The sequence below is a fragment of the Pieris rapae genome, chromosome 14, assembly GCF_905147795.1.
Source record: "Pieris rapae chromosome 14, ilPieRapa1.1, whole genome shotgun sequence".
NCBI lineage: Eukaryota > Metazoa > Arthropoda > Insecta > Lepidoptera > Pieridae > Pieris > Pieris rapae.
The window spans coordinates 2,523,345-2,543,755 of record NC_059522.1 but is presented as its reverse complement, the minus strand read 5'-3'; the positions used below and the strand labels follow the sequence as shown (position 1 = coordinate 2,543,755).

Here is a 20,411-nt window from a genome sequence, read left to right as displayed (position 1 = left end):
GTATGTAGAAAATCGAAAACTAAATTTGTATGAAAATGACAGCTAGTGTCGACAGTTGGTATCAACTACTACTGTTAAGCCCAGGTGAGCCTCCTGCCCGTTTGCCCCCTGTTCAATAAAAAAAAAACTTTCGAATTTATAAAATTATACGATGTCTCACAATCATTCACTTCGGGAGAAGCCGCGTATAAATGCAATATCGACATGAAGCCATGCAAATTATACTGCGTTTTATGACCATGAACAAATTTATTATAGGCACAATATTACATGCAATTTCATTATATGCGATGCGAATCTCTGTTTATCAAGATTGGTTCCTGAATACTTTCTATTTCTACAGGAAACAACTCGTATCTAAAATATTATAATATAATGAAAATACATATAACAGAAAGTTATTTACACAGATCGACATTTTCAAGATTGTTTGTATGTTTATATGATTTTTAAGGTCCAGTCTACGCGGTCATTAGTTAACATAGATATATTACATACCCTTAATAGGTTTGATTCCCAGCGACACAGTAAAAACTATTCACCTAAAATCATTGAAAATGATACATAAGCTTGCCCCATACCCCACGAGAGGGCTGAGGAACGTCAAAAAGACTATGATAATACTAATTCTAGTTCGTTTTACGTTTCCAACTAACTTCCAACGATTTATGTATATATAATTATTGTTTTAATAATGTATATATAAAGCAAAATGAAGACATTTTAGCAAGGAATAGAAATACATATTCTATGTATTGTTATTGGCGTACAAAGGTTTTTATATTTAGGTATATGCATATTTAAGCTGTAAATATTTTTAATAAATTGAATTAAAAGAATTGTACAGGAACAAGATTATTTTTTCAATACAAAAGATTTAAACACACTTATTAAAATTATACCAATGTGTAACAGTCTCCTAGAAAATTGATTCAATTTTACGTATATATATTTTCATTATTAAAAACAATACTCTTTGATAAATTTATGTAGCGTCTGACTCTATCGAGGCATCAAATTTATTACAAGTAATACATTTTTCATACAGATAAATATCATTTGTTGCCACGCAATATTAATAAAATTTATGGAATATCTGTGTCCATAAAAAATATAGAAACTGTAGCGTTTTAAAAAGTGATCAGAGTAGGAGAATTATGTGCGCACGCAGTGGCTAAGTGGCGTTCGCGCCGACCGCTTCGTCGGTAACTTATAGTGAAATCGAACATGTGCTTGTAAAAAAACCACGTAAATTTGGATTCCTGCACAAACAGCCAACGCTTCATTGGTATGTATATTAAATATTTTAACATATTATTAGTGGTAAGTTAAATTAAATTTTATATTAGAGACTGTATCTTTATTAAAGAAATTTGTTAGGTTCCAAACGACGAGTGTATAACATTCAAAATTGCCACACAGTTACTTTAGCAAGCTTCTAAAAAACACAAAGTCAAATTCTACAAAGATAGTAAAGGTTGATGATTTTCCTTTTAAAAACAATGGAATACAACAAACCTAATAAAGGAGTATTTTATCAAATCCAATCCATGACAGTTTTACCGTGACTAAACAATGTAATTTTGAAGAAAAAGATATGTTGGTATATTACTGTTATTGTTAATTCTGTCGTGGATAATACAATAAATATTAATAAAATACAACACAGGACAAAGCAATGATGTTATTCCGATTCTCGTAGTAATAACTAAACAATCTTGAAATTTTCAAACAATAATCTTGTTGTTTGTTTGTGTAATGTAAAACAAAAAAAAATGAAATTCTAATACAATGTTTGTCTGTCTTTTAATGCATTGTATAAAGCTTCGTAATCGAAATATACAACAGTTTAGTTTAAATCTTAGCAAATCGCACTGCAATATGTTTGATTAATTAAATGCTAATGTAAAACACAAATATGCTAAATGCTTCTATGAATAACATTACTCCTACGTACAAAACATTTTTTGTTTGAATATTGGTCGCAAACACTGAAAAGTAAAAAGGCATAATAATAAGTAATAAAACATAGCCAATAGGTATTATCTTTGGCGACGACATGTGTCAGGCACGGGAGGCTGATCATGTACTTGCCTATTAGAGTTAAAAAAATGCGCCACTGTATTATTTTATATTTATTTGTTATATATAAATGGACACAGTTTTTCTTGTCCACCGGGAAAAGAAGATATTTTTTAATGTAAAACAAATAAGGTATATAATAATTGTGGTGCGCAACGGACTGCTTTATCGCAAGAAACAATCAGATTGTATAAGAAATTAACTTGGATTCGAGTTAAGTTCGGTGGCGGTTGTTGTATATTCAAAGAAATAAAACGCTTTGTACGAAGTCTACCTTTAAAGATATTTTTATATACTCATAAAATACATACATATCTTACAGTACTATAATAATGTCGAAGTTATGCGAGCGAACATGTTGTCTATAGCCTCGGAAACAGCATTTAGGAGGCACAACGTCTCAGTCTGGTTCCAGCCTTCGGTATCGCAAAAAAACTTTGTTCTTCACCGTCACTCATATCCTCTAGGTACAAAAAAACTGAGTTCTTTAAGAACTCATGGATTGCTCGTCTTGGGTTGATTCAAAACAAGGGTTTGCGAGAACTAACAAAAGACTATATCTTAAACAATTGGCACATCTATTGCCTATTACGAGTGTGTTGTTAGTATATTGAACATTCGAGAATATATTAAGTACTATGGATTATTTACGAGTATTACAACCAAAAGTGACATTGCAGAAGTATTTGGATACAATTTAGCTAGCTTTGGTCGTTTTTTTATAAAACAAATGGACAAATCAGAAGGTCCCTTGATGCTCAAAAGTGCGTTGCCAGCATTTAAAGAATTGGTACTCTCTTGATAGACCCTAAATCGAATTGGTACGGAAATACTTCAATGGATTTACAAATAAGCTTTATAAATTATTTATGATAATTTTAATAATATAATGATTTTTAAGTATTATACGCTAATATATGCGTTTTATTTCTTCAAAAGTATGCATAGCTTCCAGTGCTAAGGTCTAAAATAGACCAATTCAAACTCTACAGTAACAGAGAACGCACGACCCTTTTCAGAACAGTAAAAATTAAACGTAATAAAAATAACCTCAAAATAACAATCACAAATAAAAACTACCGTGAAACTATTTAACAATCGGAGCATTAAATAACACATCTTGGGCAATCATTTTTAAAAACCCGCATTATGCCCCATATTTTCCAAGCCATTTAGTTTTGACGAATTTCTTGTTACACTTACATATATTTTCTTAGAAATACACGGTAACTGCCATCATCATGCTCTCGTTTATTTTTAGAGTCATGCTTTTACTGTCGAGTGCTTTCGAGGCTTTTTAACCGACTTTAAAAATCCAAAGGATGGTGGTGGCGATCCTTCTGTCTGTAAATATAAAACTTGGCTTGCTCATCAACACGGAATCTACAAACATGTTTTAACAGTTCGCGTTACATTTAATAATAATTATATTTTTAGATTATTTATCCATTATTTGTTAATTTTTTAGTGTTGGGATGGTACTTTAATATACACTTGAAACACATTTCCCTAAACACGTGCAGAGGTACACAAAACTATTTTTGGAATTACAAATTATTATATGTGTAAAAATAATTTACATTATTAATGATTTAAGGTAATATCTATTTAGTTCTATTCTATAAAATTATAGTGGTATTTTAGATGTATTCAACATGAATTCCAAATAAATGCTTGCTTCTATGAAAGCGAGCTTCTAAGGGCAAGATCTACTCGTACTTGGCCAGTTTCTTCTAGCATAGTAAGGTAGTCTCTGCCTTTTTTCACACGAAGTCGTTTTGACCCATCCAAGACATGCTGGATTTGACGTTTCCATACTATAATGCACAGACTAAAACAAACTTAGGTCAGTTGAAAACAATACCTCATAATTTTAAACTAAGAATTACAAAGTATTGCAGCTAATTAATAATCGTTCATTGTAGACTGCAGACAGACCATAGACAATTAACTTATGCTTGTTAATGTAATGTATTGACAATAAGCCTTTGTTTACCGTGAAAAGTGAAACGCACACCCAACGTGCTCTTCCGATTATGCAATACGATAACATTATTACGCTTATCGTAGGGTTATCAACATTGAAAATGTGTGTTATTAAATGATTAATTGAATTAAGACACACCATCAAAAATTTTACCTTATTGTTTTTTTTTATAGAGCTACAAAATGAGATATAATACGCGCGTTTGTTTATGTAAAATGTACATAAGCAGATTTACTGCAATTTATCCCCCCCCCCTGACAATTAGCAAAAGTAAGCAAACCTCAAGAAAAATCGTCCATAAAATTATGCATTTCGTTTTCAAACATAGATAATATATATAAAAAAATAATTACTGTTGACGTCAACACTATATAAGAAAATCAAAGAGCCCCACCTCCCCCAATATTGCTTAAGTAATACTTAAACGGTCCCAAAAGGATAACACAAGTAGCTTCCAGTTGACACTGACTGTTCCCAATAATAATAATTACAACTACCATGTCACATTTTGGTCTTTATGACAACCCTAATTATTTAGTTCGCGACTTGAACCATCGGAATTGATTTTCGCTTATAACGGTGACTCGTCACGTCCGCGATACTTCCTCGTTGAAAACTTTGACTGCTCTGACAGTTTGACCTTTTGTGTTAATTGAGCATTTAACACAACAATATTGGGGTACTATAATTACAGTCTGTCCATGATTTGCAACAAAAAACCAGAGATAAATCTTAAGTTACCAACAGTCAAAAATAACAAACGTTAATAGAAGTATGAAACTAAAGTAAATGAGAGTTTGATAAACATTCTTGAATTATTATTTATATAGTATTATTATGCTTTAACAATTTAATACAATTCATCATTCACCATTTTTTATGTCATAAACTTGTAATCTTTGATTAAGTGAGCGATTTCAGTATATCACTGTCAAAAGAATTTAAAAAAAAAATTTGATATAATAAACACTTAAAATTAAAGCGAGTAACGATTTTATTCAATTTATCGAGTACATATATTGCAAGCTATTTATTCAGACCTTTTTGCCGACTTTAAGTAGTAGAGAATTTAGTTTTTCACACTCACACTTAAACCATGCAGTTACCCAGCCAAACGGCTCGCTAGACAAAATAAAACACTTATACAGTATACAAAGCCAAAAGAGATTTCATAGATAAACGAAATATACAAAAAAAAACAATATAATTTGACATTCGGGAGTACAGTTCCATCAAATGATTTTAATGTTTGACATCTGTAGATTTTGGTAGTCATAAATATAAAATTTTAAGCATTTTGTTTAAATTATGCAAATGATAAAAATCGGCGTAAATATATTGCAACGTTAAGATTAATGGACATTTGCATAATATGAAATGATACTTTATGCTTCTAATATATCATTGAGGATTAAGCTACTGTTGAAGTCATTATGTTTTTCTTTTGAAACACCTTACAAAGTAAATAGTCTGACTATTACGTAAATAGGACAAACTTTTGTGTTATCCAAAAGAGGATACATATTCTCTGAGTTACAGAGGTAAATTGTTAAAATAAATTGAATAATAATTAATTAAAAGGCCGACAACGAACTCGCGAGCGCTCTGGCATTGAGAGTGTCCATGGGCAGCGGTATCACTTAACTTCAAGATAGCCTCCTCCCGTTTGCCCTCTGTTCCAAAAAAAAAAACAGCTTTAGGTGAAGTTTTGATGCCCATACGAAGGAAACTATCATATTAAAAATATTAACAAAACTTACCTACATGACAACATAACGCTACGAAAAATTTTAGTTTTTTAAACATGATACAGTTTTGTCTGTCATATTTAATAAATAAATTGAGTATTTTATATGGTTTTAAAAGAAGTTTTAATGCCCGTAAGAATGAAATAATAATTTGCCATCATCAAATTAAATGCACAAAAATACAAGACAACTTCTACTTCCTACGAAAACCGCCAAAAATAGTAGTTATTTCCACAGAGCATTATACAATTTTATCTATGTCATATTTAGCGCAATAAATCAAATTACCATGTTATGTATTGCTATAAATATTAAAATATATGATGTATAGCTAAACATTGTGTAACAAACCAGTTGGATACGGTTTTCACGAATAAATGATAGTTTATTATGTAGACCGCAATACTTGTATTTATGTATATACTTAGGTCAGGTTAGTTATGAAATTAATGTTAGTAAATAATTGCATAAGCATTATAAAATAGAAATGATTCAAACGTAAATTCTAGTACCGCCTAATTTAAAAATAAATTTTTAGAATCTTCTAAGTTGCAGGTTGCAAACATTTTTGTGTTGTGTAACAATTTTTGTTCATCGATGATATTCCATCAGTATAATTGATTTATATACTATACCTATTCAAATAAATTCACATTATATTTCATATTATTTATTATTCACATTATATTTTGATTTGGAATACTTCCACGAAGCGCTACTCATTTCAAAAACATTAATACATATTATTATATAATACTATCGGACCCAAGAAATGTTGGTAAACTTAAAAAATCATCTAATTGTGAAACTATTCTCGAACACACAAAGAAAATCCGCTTAGGAGCTTTACTTTAGCTTTCATTTGTACAGGATTTTCACATCAGCGACTTAAGAAATTTAATATGATATCTTTTCATTTATCCGGAGTAACATTACACATTATAACAAACAGAGCAATACCTTTAACAAGATATAAACACTGTCATCTCCAAGATCTATTATCAGCAACATTTTAGAAATTCCTTCTGCAAAACCCAAATAGGGGTTCCGGCACCGTTCTTTCGAAATTTTGGCCACTATAACGGATTAAACCGTACTTATCCGGAGCTGGATATATAATGGGCTGATAGGTTTTAAACAAAGCATTGTTAAGTTTTTTATGCTTAACAAAAATTTCAGATATTTTATTTTATCTTGTATATATTGTAATTGTATTTTTCATTTTTTCTGTAACTATATCCATCCAACTATAAATTATAAATCTTAGGTAGATTTAGTTTGATGTAATAAACTTTAATAAATAAATACTTAAAAACACAGATTATAGATATGTAAATTTGTAATAATGGACATTTCATCAATATTCTTTTGAGATATAAAACCTTCAACCTATTCTAGAGAAGCTTCCAAATTCAAAAATTGATTTCAACAGATAAAATTGAAAGTAATACGTAAGACAAGCATAAATAAAACAATTACATGAAGCCCTCATCCGTTGAGATGTTGTACTAATGATCTCAAACGCAATTATTATGTAATGTATTGCGATGCGACTGAATCACGAAATCCAAAATTCATTAGAAGTGGTGCAGTGGTTAATATAAAGTGTTCTCATTAAATTATATGCTGTTTTAATTTATATAAACAGACATTAGAATACAAAACTCCACCCGATATCTATCAATAAACAACGGAGCGTTTTTGAAGGCGGTTTTTGCCACACGCCATCAGTATGGGGAACCAGCTACCCACTGAAGTATTTGCGAACCACTTGACTTAGAGTTCTTCAAGAAAAGGGTGTACTAATTCTTGAAAGGCAATGCCGGCCAACCTTCTGGCCCCTTCCTCTCCTGCATCTCCCTAGATGTCACTTAACATCAGACAATCATCAGGCACAGAAGTCAGATCACCTACCTACTTGCCTATTAAAACATTCAATTTTGCACTATTTGCTTTCGCTGGCAAATAGAGCATCTAGGTAACTAAATGTAACGTATACCGTAGATTTAGTACTACGTATGATGTGATAAACTTTAATAATAAATACTTTTAAAAAAATATTTTGTTTTTGTATGTTTTTAAGTATTCTTAAAAACACAGATTATAGATAAGTAAAATTGTAATAATGGAATTTTATCATTTTCTTTTGAGATATAAAACCTTCACCTAGGTAAAATTTAAAATGGGTATATTTAATAGTATTTTTTTAATAATTTTTAAATTACTAGTATTCTTTTACCCTAGTCTATGAAGACAATAAAAAGATTTACGACACGTAATCGCTTCTGCGTGGCTTTGCTAGACTTAATGTCATGTTCATTAGTACATAAAAAAAATTCCCACCACACATATGATGTTCAACAATTTCGTGCATACGTGTATGTAAATGTGCCGTGATTTACTGTAATTATTCTTCCGTAATAAGCAATTATGTATTGAAGATGCGATGACAAAAATTATTTCACAATGCCACTGTTATATAAAAACATTTATTTTATATTACGCTCTGCGGCGTTTTCCGCAATAATTCAGCCGTAGCACGGTGTTCTATACAGCTTTTTTAGGTAAATAGATTTTTAAATACAAACATATTTATTTAATTGTTAGACATATGATATCACAGATTTTAGGAGGCAAAACTGTAGAAGGCTTAGGAGCCAAAATGGAGAAGGCTTACCTGATGTTAAGTGACACTGAACACTTACACTCACATTGCCAGAAGGCTCCCAAGTACGTTGCCGGCTTTTTAAGAATTCGTGCGCTTTTCCTTTTAGAGTTGTCGTATTGGTGCGTAAATACTTCAGTGGGCAGCGAGTTCCAGATAGGGGTGGTGCGCGGGAAAAATTGCCTTAAGAAACGAAAGTTGTGAAATGACGGATGTCGAGGTATTACGGATGGTAGTTTGTATATTGTATCCGATAATGAAACTCAGCTGCAGATCCACCGAACAACTCTTCTCAACAGTCTCCTTAGTAAATACGGTAGAAGATGCAGAGAGACCACATATCTCTAGGCAATGCCACGCAAATGGTTCGATGTCTCGATCGAATCGCTTTCGATGTCTTCTATAAATCTTTTGTACAACACTTTGCTGTACTAATCTCCGCAGAATACGCGATTTAGGAATTTTTATTAGTCTTCACACCTTGGGTGGAACCCCGATCAGTCAGCAGATCAAGAGGCGCAAGTGGAATTGGATAGGCCATAAACTTCGAAGGGATCCCAATCATATTCCCAAGCAGGCGCTTGATTGGAACCCGCAAGGAAAGCGAAAGCGTGGCCGTCCCAAGCAAACCTGGCGCCGTACAGTAGCGGACGAGGCAAAGAGAGGTGGTAGGACTTGGAGCGAGGTGAAACACGAGGCCCAAGACCGAATGCGATGGAGACTCGCTGTGGTCGCCCTCTGCCCCACCTAGAGGTATAGGACACGAGAGAGTGAGAGAGACACCTTGGTTCCTTTTTTACATTATTGTCATTTCATCCAAAACCATAACTTATTTTAAATAGCCTATGTTCGTCATGAATAACGTTGTAAACAAGAAATCAAAGATTTTCTCTTCTATATCAATGTAGATCATCTTTAATATTTGTAAGCCTCAACTAAATAATATTAATGTATATGAAAAGGTATGGTGCGGTAATAATGATCATACCAAATCCCTGTTTATTCTTCCTTCGTCATCAAAATACTTAACTTAAGACTTTTAATAAGTTTTCAAGGATTATCTGTAAGATTTTAGAATCTGATGAAAGAGAAAAATATTACACTTTTAATTAATGTATTATTAATGTGTAAGTGTTAGACACGGTATTAGTTCTAAAAGTGGAATTCACGCAAGACATTTCGTCTGCCTATTATAGATAATTGTTTCGACTCGTAAACATAAACTGGGTTCAAATACCTATCAACTAAAATTACAATTAGATATCTAAATTATGCAAAGGCCGGCAACGCACTTGAGTCTTCTGGTAATGAGAGAGTGCATGGTCCAGTCCTTTAAAATAAATATAAAATTTGTGGATATCTAAAAACCAGTGACTCAATTTAGGATCCGTTTGATATGATTTAATTTCCCGAGAAATTAGTGAATAAACATAACTAAATTTAGCAATTGTGTGTGGAAAGCAAGATGATAAAATTATCTTAAAATTAATTAGAAAAAATTAATAACCTCAGTCAAAGTCAGTTTAAAATATCTGCTCTGCCATATAACAATCCGAAGAACGTCACCTCAAACATGGAAATCAATCATTTTATGGCCCTCATTAATAAGCGTAGAGACGTGAAACGAAACGCAATTATATTTGTAGGTTGCGTGTATTCTTAAAAATCACACAGAATTGTATTAAGGTTACCGAAGATTTAAAATATATTTTTTTCTATACTTCAGCTAATACGAAATACACAATATGATTATCAGATATATTTTTATCATACAGTTCAGTGACATATGTTACGTCATATAAATGGAAGCTCTCTCTTTCTCTTATTGATTTCACATTGCGTTTACTGGATCGATCTAGAAATTGTAACTAATATGTCCATTAACAACTACACGTAAATAATAAATAGTAATAGAATAAAGTCTCCGCCACTCTTTTTAATCGCCAAGTTTTTGACTAAATTTGCTAAGAAATCGCGTGAATATGCGTGGGTTTCTATGCATTCGTAATTTGTGTCAAACAAAATTGTCAAAAAAAAGTTTAAATCTATATATATAAAAGAAAGTCGTGTTAGTTACACCACTTATAACTCAAGAACGGAAGAACAGATTTGGGTGAAAATTGGAATGGAGGTAGCTTAGAGCCAGGAGACGGACATAGGATACTTTTTATCCCGTTCGACAGCGTTCCCGTAGGACTTGACATGAAACGTCAGTCACTATAAAACGAGGTATAACAAAAAAGAATAATAAAACGCAAATGATAGCTATGTAATTGACGTATAATGACAGCTATGTAATGACGTATATATGACAATTTGATATTTGTAAGAAATCAATATTCAAAATATTTCTATTAAATAAATAATTAAATGTAATGATAGTGCCATTGCCCATTCGTATAGTGAAGATATTCAGTGAAGAGAACTATAAAACTCGATATGGTCGTATGTATACAGTTCGTCCAAAGAATGATGAATGTTTCTATTTGTTGTTGTTGTCGAAAGACGCATTTAATCGAGTATTGGAACGGGAACGTGAATATGATCACCAGGAATTAGATTTAGTAGTTCAAACGAATGTAACCCTGTTGAATTACCAACAAAAGGAAGTTTATGATACTTTAATGAAGGCAAACGATGATGAAAATGGTGGTTTATATTTCCTAGATGACCTTGGTGGAACTGGCAAGACATTCCTCATGTCATTAGTTTTAGCAACTGTTCGGGCGAGATCCAACATAGCGGTTGCAGTTGCTTCTTCTGAAATAGCAGTCACATTGTTAGAAGGATGCCGTACGGCTCATTCAGCATTAAAATTACCGTTAAATCTTCAAACTATTGAAGAACCAACGTGTAATATTGCAAAACACTCAGCAATGGCCAATGTTTAGCGGCATCGAAAATCATCATCTGGGACGAATGCACAATGGCGCATAAACGTGCATTAGAAGCACTTAACCGAACTTAAAAGATTTACGAAATGACTCAAGATGTTTTGGAGGAGCAATGATTTTACTGTCTGGCGATTTCCGCCAAATACTGCCAGTAATTCCAAGATCTACGGCTGCCGACGAAATAAACGCTTGCCTCAAATGGTCAAATCTATGGCGCTATCTGAAGAAACTGCAGCTGACAACAAACATGAGAGTTACATTGCTTACTGATACATCTGCTGAAGATTTCTCGGAGCAATTGCTGACTATTGGTAACGGTCAAGTACCTGTCGATGGATCGAGCGGATTAATATCATTTTCAAATAATTTCTGTAATTTTGTCTCATCAAAAGACGAACTTATCAACAATGTATTTCTAAACATTATTTCTAGCTACAAAAATAATGAATGGTTGAATGAGCGAGCAATTTTAGCGGCTAAGAATAAAGATGTAGATGACCTGAACTACATAATTCAAAATAAGATCATTGGAACAATGCATTCATTCAAATCTATTGACTGCGTCACAAATGAAGATGAAGCCACCAACTATCCAATTGAATTTTTAAACTCTTGGACGTGCCTGACTTACCACCGCACAATTTACGCCTAAAGGCGTAGTAATCATGTTTCGAAACATAAACCAACCAAAACTGTGCAACGGTACGCGTTTGGTGGTTAGAAAATTGATGAACAATGTAATTTACGCTACGATAATGATAGAAAAATTCAAAGGTGAGGAAGTTCTTATTCCGAGGATCCCGATGATCCCAACCGATTTGCCGTTTGAATTTAAAAGACCTCAATTTCTGATACGTCTTGCATTTGCCATGACCATCAACAAATCACAAGGCCAATCCTTAAAAGTTTGTGGTTTAAATCTAGAACATTCATGTTTTTCCAATGGTCAATTATACGTGGCATGTTCACGGGTCGGAAGACCATCTGCGTTGTTTGTTTTTGCGCCTGATAATAAAACAAAAAATGTTGTGTATCACAAGGTACTTAAGTGAAGAGTAACCTATGTACTAAAATACAGAAATAATAATGAATGATTAATGTAGGTATTTAATTTTTTTGTATTTTGTTCCAATAAAAAAAAACTGCTTATTTATTGCCATTAAGGCGGAACAAAGTTCGCCGGGTCAGCTTGTCTTAAATATTTTTTGTATTTTAGTTCAATAAGAAGCAAAAAATCACCCTTTTTCATTTATAAGAAGAATACTATATGTTATATGTCTAATTATACTATAATAACACTTAAATTTAAAACAAAAATTAAAAAATGCTGGCTTTTACTACAGCGCCCTCTATGTCATAAGCTTGGCAACTTCAATCATCTTTGATATATACCTAAGCTACATATTGACGTTTATTTAACTTCTCAAAGATGGCAGCACTAGAAAAATTATTTAATGAACAGATAATTCAAAAATAGCTAATGGTCGTTTCAAAAAGTTCCTATAACTTTTAATGTTATAATAATATTATTGAACAAGTACGTTTTCCCTGAGTAATACGAAGTTTTTTGTGGAAATCTGGCTCGAAAATTGAGATTTTATTGTTACTAATTGAGATTAGAGAAATTTTTAGAATAGTATAGGGCACCATAAAATGTACTTGCAAACTATTAATCTATAGAACAAAATAATTTTCGGCGCGGTGTGGTGGCAACTTTATCTCGTTTTTATAATAAAAACTAACTAAGCATTGCAAAGCTCGAATTCCTTTCCCAACATACATACCTAACTGTATAGCTTTTTGGCAAAACGGTTTTAGAAACACTTACATTTATATCTTGAATCACGATTAAAATTGCAATGCAACTTTGCTTAAATTTAAAATAATGAGGTTAATAAGTAATTATACTAAAACATCACGAATAAATTTAGTTGTTTTGAAATATGATTAACGAAATTAAGAGAGTTTAAAAATATACACATCTTGTATAGACAGGGGTCTATCCGTTCACTGGTCGATCGCCACAAAGTCCGCACCATAGCCACTCAGCGCACGCGTCTAAAGAAAGTACCGGAACACGACTTTCTAGCTCGAATGTTATTCCATTTTCAAATTTAAATCGAGAACGTTTTTTAACGAGAAACGGTTCTTTTTAAAAAGTGAATGAAAGTTTTATTAAATTTGAAAGAATCTGTGTCTGTGAGTGTTTAACTTCCGCATAGCTTCGCAAACATGGATTTCAGGTAATTAAAAGAACTATATACCTAAACCTAAACTCGCCATTTTGTCTGACACATCCACGTCTGTAAGTTTGTCCTGGAATTTAATCCTGGAGTAGTTGTCCTAATTTGAATATAATAATAATTTAAATAGCTTCATAAATGTCCACCAATACTTAGAATTAACAGTTACGTGACGCATATCATAGTTCTAGGGTTTGAACTAACTCAGACATTGAAATACTACTTGTAGTTGGCTCAAACGCCTTTAAGCAGTGCAACTAAGGACTTATTTTTTATATCATTCGGTCTTGTCGGTAGTAATCTGTGCAATTATAAATGTCCTGAGTCCGTAGTCAAGTACTTTTCGTAATAAACAGTCATTTCACGTATGGCCCGAGATGACATGATTTCGTACGAGTAACGCAGTTGACGCTAAGAATTCTAATACTAGCTAGTAAAGAATTTCTAAAACTATATAAAATAATATTTATATAAGACATATATTATTTATTCTGTATCCTACTATTAAAACTTGTAGGTGCATAAATACACTTAAAATGAATGTCATAATACTCACAAACTATTACTCGTGTTATAATAGTACCTACCAAATAAGATAAGCAAAAATTACTCGACAGAAAAACTGTAACAAAATATCGTCCTAGAACATTCCATGGACATCTTTGGAAACAGTTTGCGTACCATCGCCTTCAGATACATTCACCCTAAAGTTCCATAATCTGAATTAAAAGGTTTATTAAACTGACCCGTTTCGCTACAATTAATCTATTTACATGCATAACCTGATTGCACAACGGTTAATAATGTATTCAATGAAGCGTTCTCGAGTACAGTGAAGAATTAATTGCAATGGAAAGTTGGTGCATTAGCCCAAATAAATCTTAACGTGACCCTAAATCAAGAGGCGTTATATAATAACTCGACTTGGTTGGAATGGTTGGAATTAAATATGAAGAAATTAGTAGTCGAGATAACCCCGATATAGCCTCAAACATTCATTGATCGGGGACAACGCAAATAACACGTAGATTCCCGTAATACTGAAGAGAGGCCAACCTTGTCAACTAAGCAGACATAATATCTTGCTCCATTGGAGGAATACCACTTCATTACTATAACTATGAGAATGATTTTTGTCGAGAATTTCATATAATAAATAATATGATGTAATGTCAGTATAATTTTTTGCATTACCAAAAAATATTCAAACAATTTGATTAAGTAACGATTTTAGATCCAAAAAGTACTTTGTGTTTCTAAAAATTCTAGTTAGAATATAGAATAATGCAGCGTGTCTGTACTTTATATAAAACTAGATTCAAATATCGTATTAGTTACTATAATGTGTTTTAAGTTAATCATCTTCGGACTTATAATTGTTTGTATTTGTTTCTCATTTTCAAATCCAAACAAAATCAAATGAATGATTTTATATGTATTTTTTGCGTATATACGGATTGAGCTGCGACAGAACGAGCAAGTACCTACGCATGTAAACCATGCGAGAATTTATGTACCTACTATAGATATAGTAGTTAAACATTAAGATGACCAGTTCGTTTCCTGTAGGAATACATGCTCACCGGTCTGTCCAGATTCCTTACGCTATCATTAGCCGTAGATGTACCTTTTAATTACAAATTTGTTACGCCAACGAACCCTTTAGGCCATTATGAGAGGTAGTTATGATTCGATTCCAAATTGTATTTGATTTGAATTTGGAATTTAGAGTTAATCTTACAAAAATACTAAATCTTCATATGTCAATTGTCAAACAAACACAATTGTCTCTGATATTATGTACGTCATAATGATTATTTAATTTTAGAATTTATACTAATAACTTATTAATTACCTTTCTTTATTAAGACAAGTTTTAAGATTGAGAAACTCTCATAATATATTCTCAGTTTCTCAAAAATAGCTATCAATTCAGTTTGACATAAACAGGTAGAATTTACATTTACTTGTCGTAGTGCAATTCTTTGCAACATCTGTAATATGTAAATAGAAACCGAGAGTGCCTGATAATTTTTCGGATTACACAATATTCATACGTGGTCAGCTAAACATTGAGTCAATAAAACTTTAGCTTTCTCCGTTGGGAATCTTTGACCCATCATTCAATTATAGATCGTATGACCTTGAAAAGTAAGGTTTGTTTGGTTTGACGTTTGCAATTCTTCGTATTTAAACCATCGACCTACTTCGGTACTTCAAATCGAATTACCTGATTGAAATATTGGCGTACGTGTTCTGTGGCACGCTGACCTGTAGGCGTGGTAGTGTTGAATGTACAAATACATTCGTTTGCCTTAAAGGTTAAGTCAACACCTCTATAGTCTGACCGGACGATTTGAAGCTCTCATTAACAAAGTAGCTTAAATCGATCGGATTTCCTCGGGAATAGTAAAATGGACAATTTGTAAGTTGAGAACTTTAGGTTGTTTTTGTTAATGTCTTGCATACTAAAGAACACGAGGTGTCTCAATAGCTAGGAACTTTGACGTAAGTGGTGTAAGATGTAGGTATTTCAGATTATTGCCCAGAGATTAAAGGATGAAGAAAGTTTATTAAAAGGGTCCAGATATCACACACTCAAAGGAATAAATGAATGAAAACTTCTATCCTAAAGTCCTCTATCCTATCCTATGTAATTCTATAAAAACTTTTATTCTATACTAAACGACGTGTATTAGAATATTTTAAACTGATGATAACGATGTAGTTTCCTTTTTAAACAGTTACTTATATGTTCAGACAACACAATCAATATTCAGTAATAACTATTACTAATTAATCTAGAACCCGTGATTGCCTTTTTCTAAATAAAACTTTTAAATATATTATATTTTACATTTGCAGATTATTTGGTCTTTTTATCGTGTGCTAACACTTCACTTATTTTTTCTCATCATATATGCTTTTATCGTGTAAAATGTTAAGGGACACAAAAATTCAATATATAAGCTGTCAGACTGTAGACAGAATGTATGCTTAAAATATACTAAATTACATTATATTAGAATTTAAAAATTCCAACCTAGCAAGGAAATACTAAACCAAAAAAGAAACACTAAATCTAAATAGAAACTTAAACCTCAGTAGAAGCGTGATATAAATATCAAGGTGACATATCAATAGAATTCAGTACACCCGTTAAGTACATTTTGCGGCAACAACTTGTACTGCTATCAAACAATGTTTAAAGAACCAATAGTACCATTCATAAAAAAAATAAAGAGTTAACGCTAACGATGAGTACAGGAAGGAACGTATTTTCTCACGGATATTACTAGAGGACGGAAAGATTGTTTACTCATAGTAATTTTTTACTATTTACATAAGCTACCGTCACTCTCAAACAAAAGCTCTCTGGGGTCAGAGTTAAAATAGTCAGATATGAATTTTAGCATACAGGAGTCATATTTCACGCTACTAATTGTTAATGAATCCCACCCTCAGAGTCGACCCTTGGCGCTTAGCATGACTCCCCAAAACTGTATTGAATTTGACACACAGACGTAATTCTGAATCTCATCACTAACCGGACATTAATCGTAGCTGCACAGTTAGCGATATAATTATAATTAACATTATCAATCTTAGATTAGATATTAAACCATTCTGAGTTATATTTAATTTACCTTAATATATATATCACGCTCTTAATGAGATTTAAGTTTCTGTTTAGTTTTAGTTACTTTTTTGTGATTGTTTTTTTTTCTTAGCTAGTTTGAAATTTTTATGTTTTCTTTCTTGTATATTTTAAGCATACATGTTGCTTTAGAACTTTCAAGTAAATAAATTTGGCTTGAATTATAGTTAAGCCTATAAGACATTATGAAAATCCGTAGCTGAAACGTATTCACAATGTCCAAGATTAATTGATTACACAATTACAGTGCGATCTACATTACATCATCGTACTTAAATATTTCAATACGTATCTCAATATTTACTAAGGTCCTTTAAAACTCCCAGAGCATATTAAAGTTGTTTACATTATGAAAAATTATACGTTTAAATTTCTTGTTAATAAAAACGGTTTCTTAGTAAAGGCAAAATTATTTTTCAAATAAGCTTCAAGCAATGGAGAAAAATATTATTATTAACGAACATAGTTGGTGATAGATATATTTTTATTGTATTTTCAGTTATGTAAATGTTATACCTTTTTCCAAATATGATGTATACCATGTTTGGCAATATGTTAGTGTCATTGTTTATTATAAATATAAAATTAAGTAAAAAATAAGATGGCCTTTTATGTTATCATAAGCACATTATTACATATGTATTAGTAGCTCCTCAGCTGATAAACAATTAGGTAATACAAAGCTCAGCTCTTCTTCACGTTACTCTAAAACTAAAGAGCATGTTCGTGTAACAATTCTTTCTCATGTGAATGCTGTTAACAATGTGGAAGAGACAATGCCTCTTCACGCCTCCTAATTTTGTTTTTATGTGAAGGTAACCGCTCGCAACGGTACCACAATAATAATTAACATACACTTAGGTATTTGAATATTAAATTATTTATATAGAACAAAAATGTGCTAAACTTATTATTGCCAGAGAAGGATGTGTATTTTTGTAACGAATTCTAACCGATTTTGAAATAATCCAATTAGCTATCCCATATAGCACGGTGCTAAGCCAATACAAATAAGATATTTAAGGCAAAATATAATTATCAATAATAAAGCTTTTTATTCCAAATGTACGGTGTTTTTAGATGCATTTTGTTAAGAAATTAATTATTTACCTAGTCGTTGACTATGCTTACGCCCCAAAAAAGCATGAAAAAGTTTAAGAATAGATTAATAATGAAAGTCAAGAAAAGATCATAACGGATATAGTAACGCTATCTTTGTTAGTGAAAGTTCGATTCTCTTCATCTATAAATTATATATATAACTACATACATAGAAATCTACTCTATTTGTATTGTATACCTACTCTAATAGTCTTTGTTTGTAGAAATGACCGGCTCATCATAAGTTGTGTGAATAAACCTGTTTAAAAATTTCTCTCACGTATTAATTTTTACAACGCTAACTGTAGTGTTCTTATTTCAATTTAAGGAAAACAATATAATAATAAGGAAATCGATTTTGTTTTTATAATATCAAACTCAACTTGACACAGGTCTTGTCTATTGTTATGCGTAACAGAGGACTAGCTTGACAAACACACCGATAGATGGCGCTGTTGGGTATTTAAAACGCGCTATCGTTATGTATTACACGAAGTACATATAGAATCTGTGACTTTTGTCAAGTTGCCATCAGAAGGGTCTTAACTGACTCGACTGAACAGCGAGTGATGAACTCGGAGATGAATCTCTGTGATTCCACCTCACTCTCTGGGAAGTCAACTATCGCGACTTCTCAGTAGAAATAACTGACGCTGTTTTTGGCCTCTTTTAAATCTTATGAATTGAACATATTCAATATAATTAAATTAAATTAACTATATAAACTTTAATTATTATTATTAATCATCATTATATATATATTTATATAAAACTACAGTATCAATGTCTTCATTCTTCAAACAGTTAATAAAATACTAACGTATAGGAAGGAACTGAAATCAATGAGATTCGGGGTCAGAAGTTTATGACGATTGACAGACGTACTTACTAATCTTATCTATAATAATCTATATGCCAATTCTTACAAGACGAAGACAGCAAATTCATTACCTGTAAACAAAGAAAATTATTATGAATGAATAACACTAGAATATGTACTGATTAATATCAAATTATTGAATATACAGACTTAATTATTATATTGTTAACGTTAATAATTAATCTGGTGTCTATAACGTGAAGAATAAATTGTATTCAAAAATTATTTGTTATAGCTTAAATAGACTATTAAATTATGACAAATACACTTTACATTATATACAGTTTACTGCCACCATCACTCAAGGTGGCTCGGTTTATTTATTATCTTAGATTTGATTACCTTGTAAGTGATTATAGTACCCACAATGCTAAATAGGGATTTACTGGAGCGTTATAAAATAAAAGCCTAGATGAATAAGATAAAAAACCTTTTTATCGTTGGGGGTAGCGGTTATAGTCTTTCAAAAATGTATTATATAAATAATACATGCATAAGTCATATTTATTACACAAAAACGTAAAATAATATTCACTCTTGCATAAAATAAACATTTGCCATTCTCAATTCCAGAAATTTCGACACGTGGACCACACTATCACCTGCATCATGGGTCAAGAACAATCACTCGCACAGGCCAGCGTTGCGCCAGTGAGGCACTATCAAGATAATTACGCAAACAGAATTCATAGAGCATCATCCGTCGACCTACCGACCGACTATCATAAAGACTACCGCAAGTTACGGAGAAGCACAGACAGTTACAAGAGCGACAATTCTTCAACAGAAAGCAGCGGGTACAGAAGCGGTTCCAGTGCTTATGATCGGCGTTCAGACAGATCATCCAAAGCCAACTACTACTGCATACCACTGTATAAAAACGATCACTACAAAGAGATCAACAAAGAACTCTACAGGCAGGTCAAGATCCCGAAAGATAAGCGCCATAAGCTGCAACCGTTCAATGATAACGAAATAAAAAGCGAACGCATCAAAAGTTACCTTAGCGACACAGAAAAGGCTAAACTAAAGCCGGTCCCCACGCCTAAGAAGGCGGGAATACGAAATTATACACCTAAAATTATATCTGCCGAGGAGCAGACGAATAAAGTAGATAGTTGGATATAAGAAAACGACTATAGGATAGGTTGTA

At 32.1% G+C, this 20,411-nt stretch overlaps 2 protein-coding genes across 3 annotated transcripts in view; one reads left to right on the top strand and one right to left on the bottom strand.

Annotated features, from left to right (window-relative positions):
* The window catches only part of LOC111000406 (flotillin-2), a 152,989-nt gene that overhangs the window by 59,799 nt on the left and 72,779 nt on the right, over positions 1-20,411 (bottom strand). The gene's annotated exons all lie outside the window — the stretch shown is intronic.
* Positions 1,190-20,386, top strand: LOC110991465. Of its 2 annotated transcripts, none has more exons than XM_045631028.1 (2): positions 1,190-1,288; positions 19,832-20,386. In XM_045631028.1, the coding sequence occupies exon 2, from the start codon at positions 19,868-19,870 to the stop codon at positions 20,384-20,386; it is 519 nt and encodes a 172-aa protein (XP_045486984.1). In that variant the 5' UTR covers positions 1,190-1,288; positions 19,832-19,867. The 2 variants fall into 2 exon arrangements, with proteins under 2 accessions (XP_045486984.1, XP_022112518.2); XM_022256826.2 differs by lacking the exon at positions 1,190-1,288 and adding an exon at positions 13,410-13,619.

What these genes read in the sequence shown, in the direction of transcription:
- LOC110991465 (XM_045631028.1), top strand. Translation starts at nt 19,868, where the DNA reads ATGGGTCAAGAACAATCACTCGCACAGGCCAGCGTTGCGCCAGTGAGG.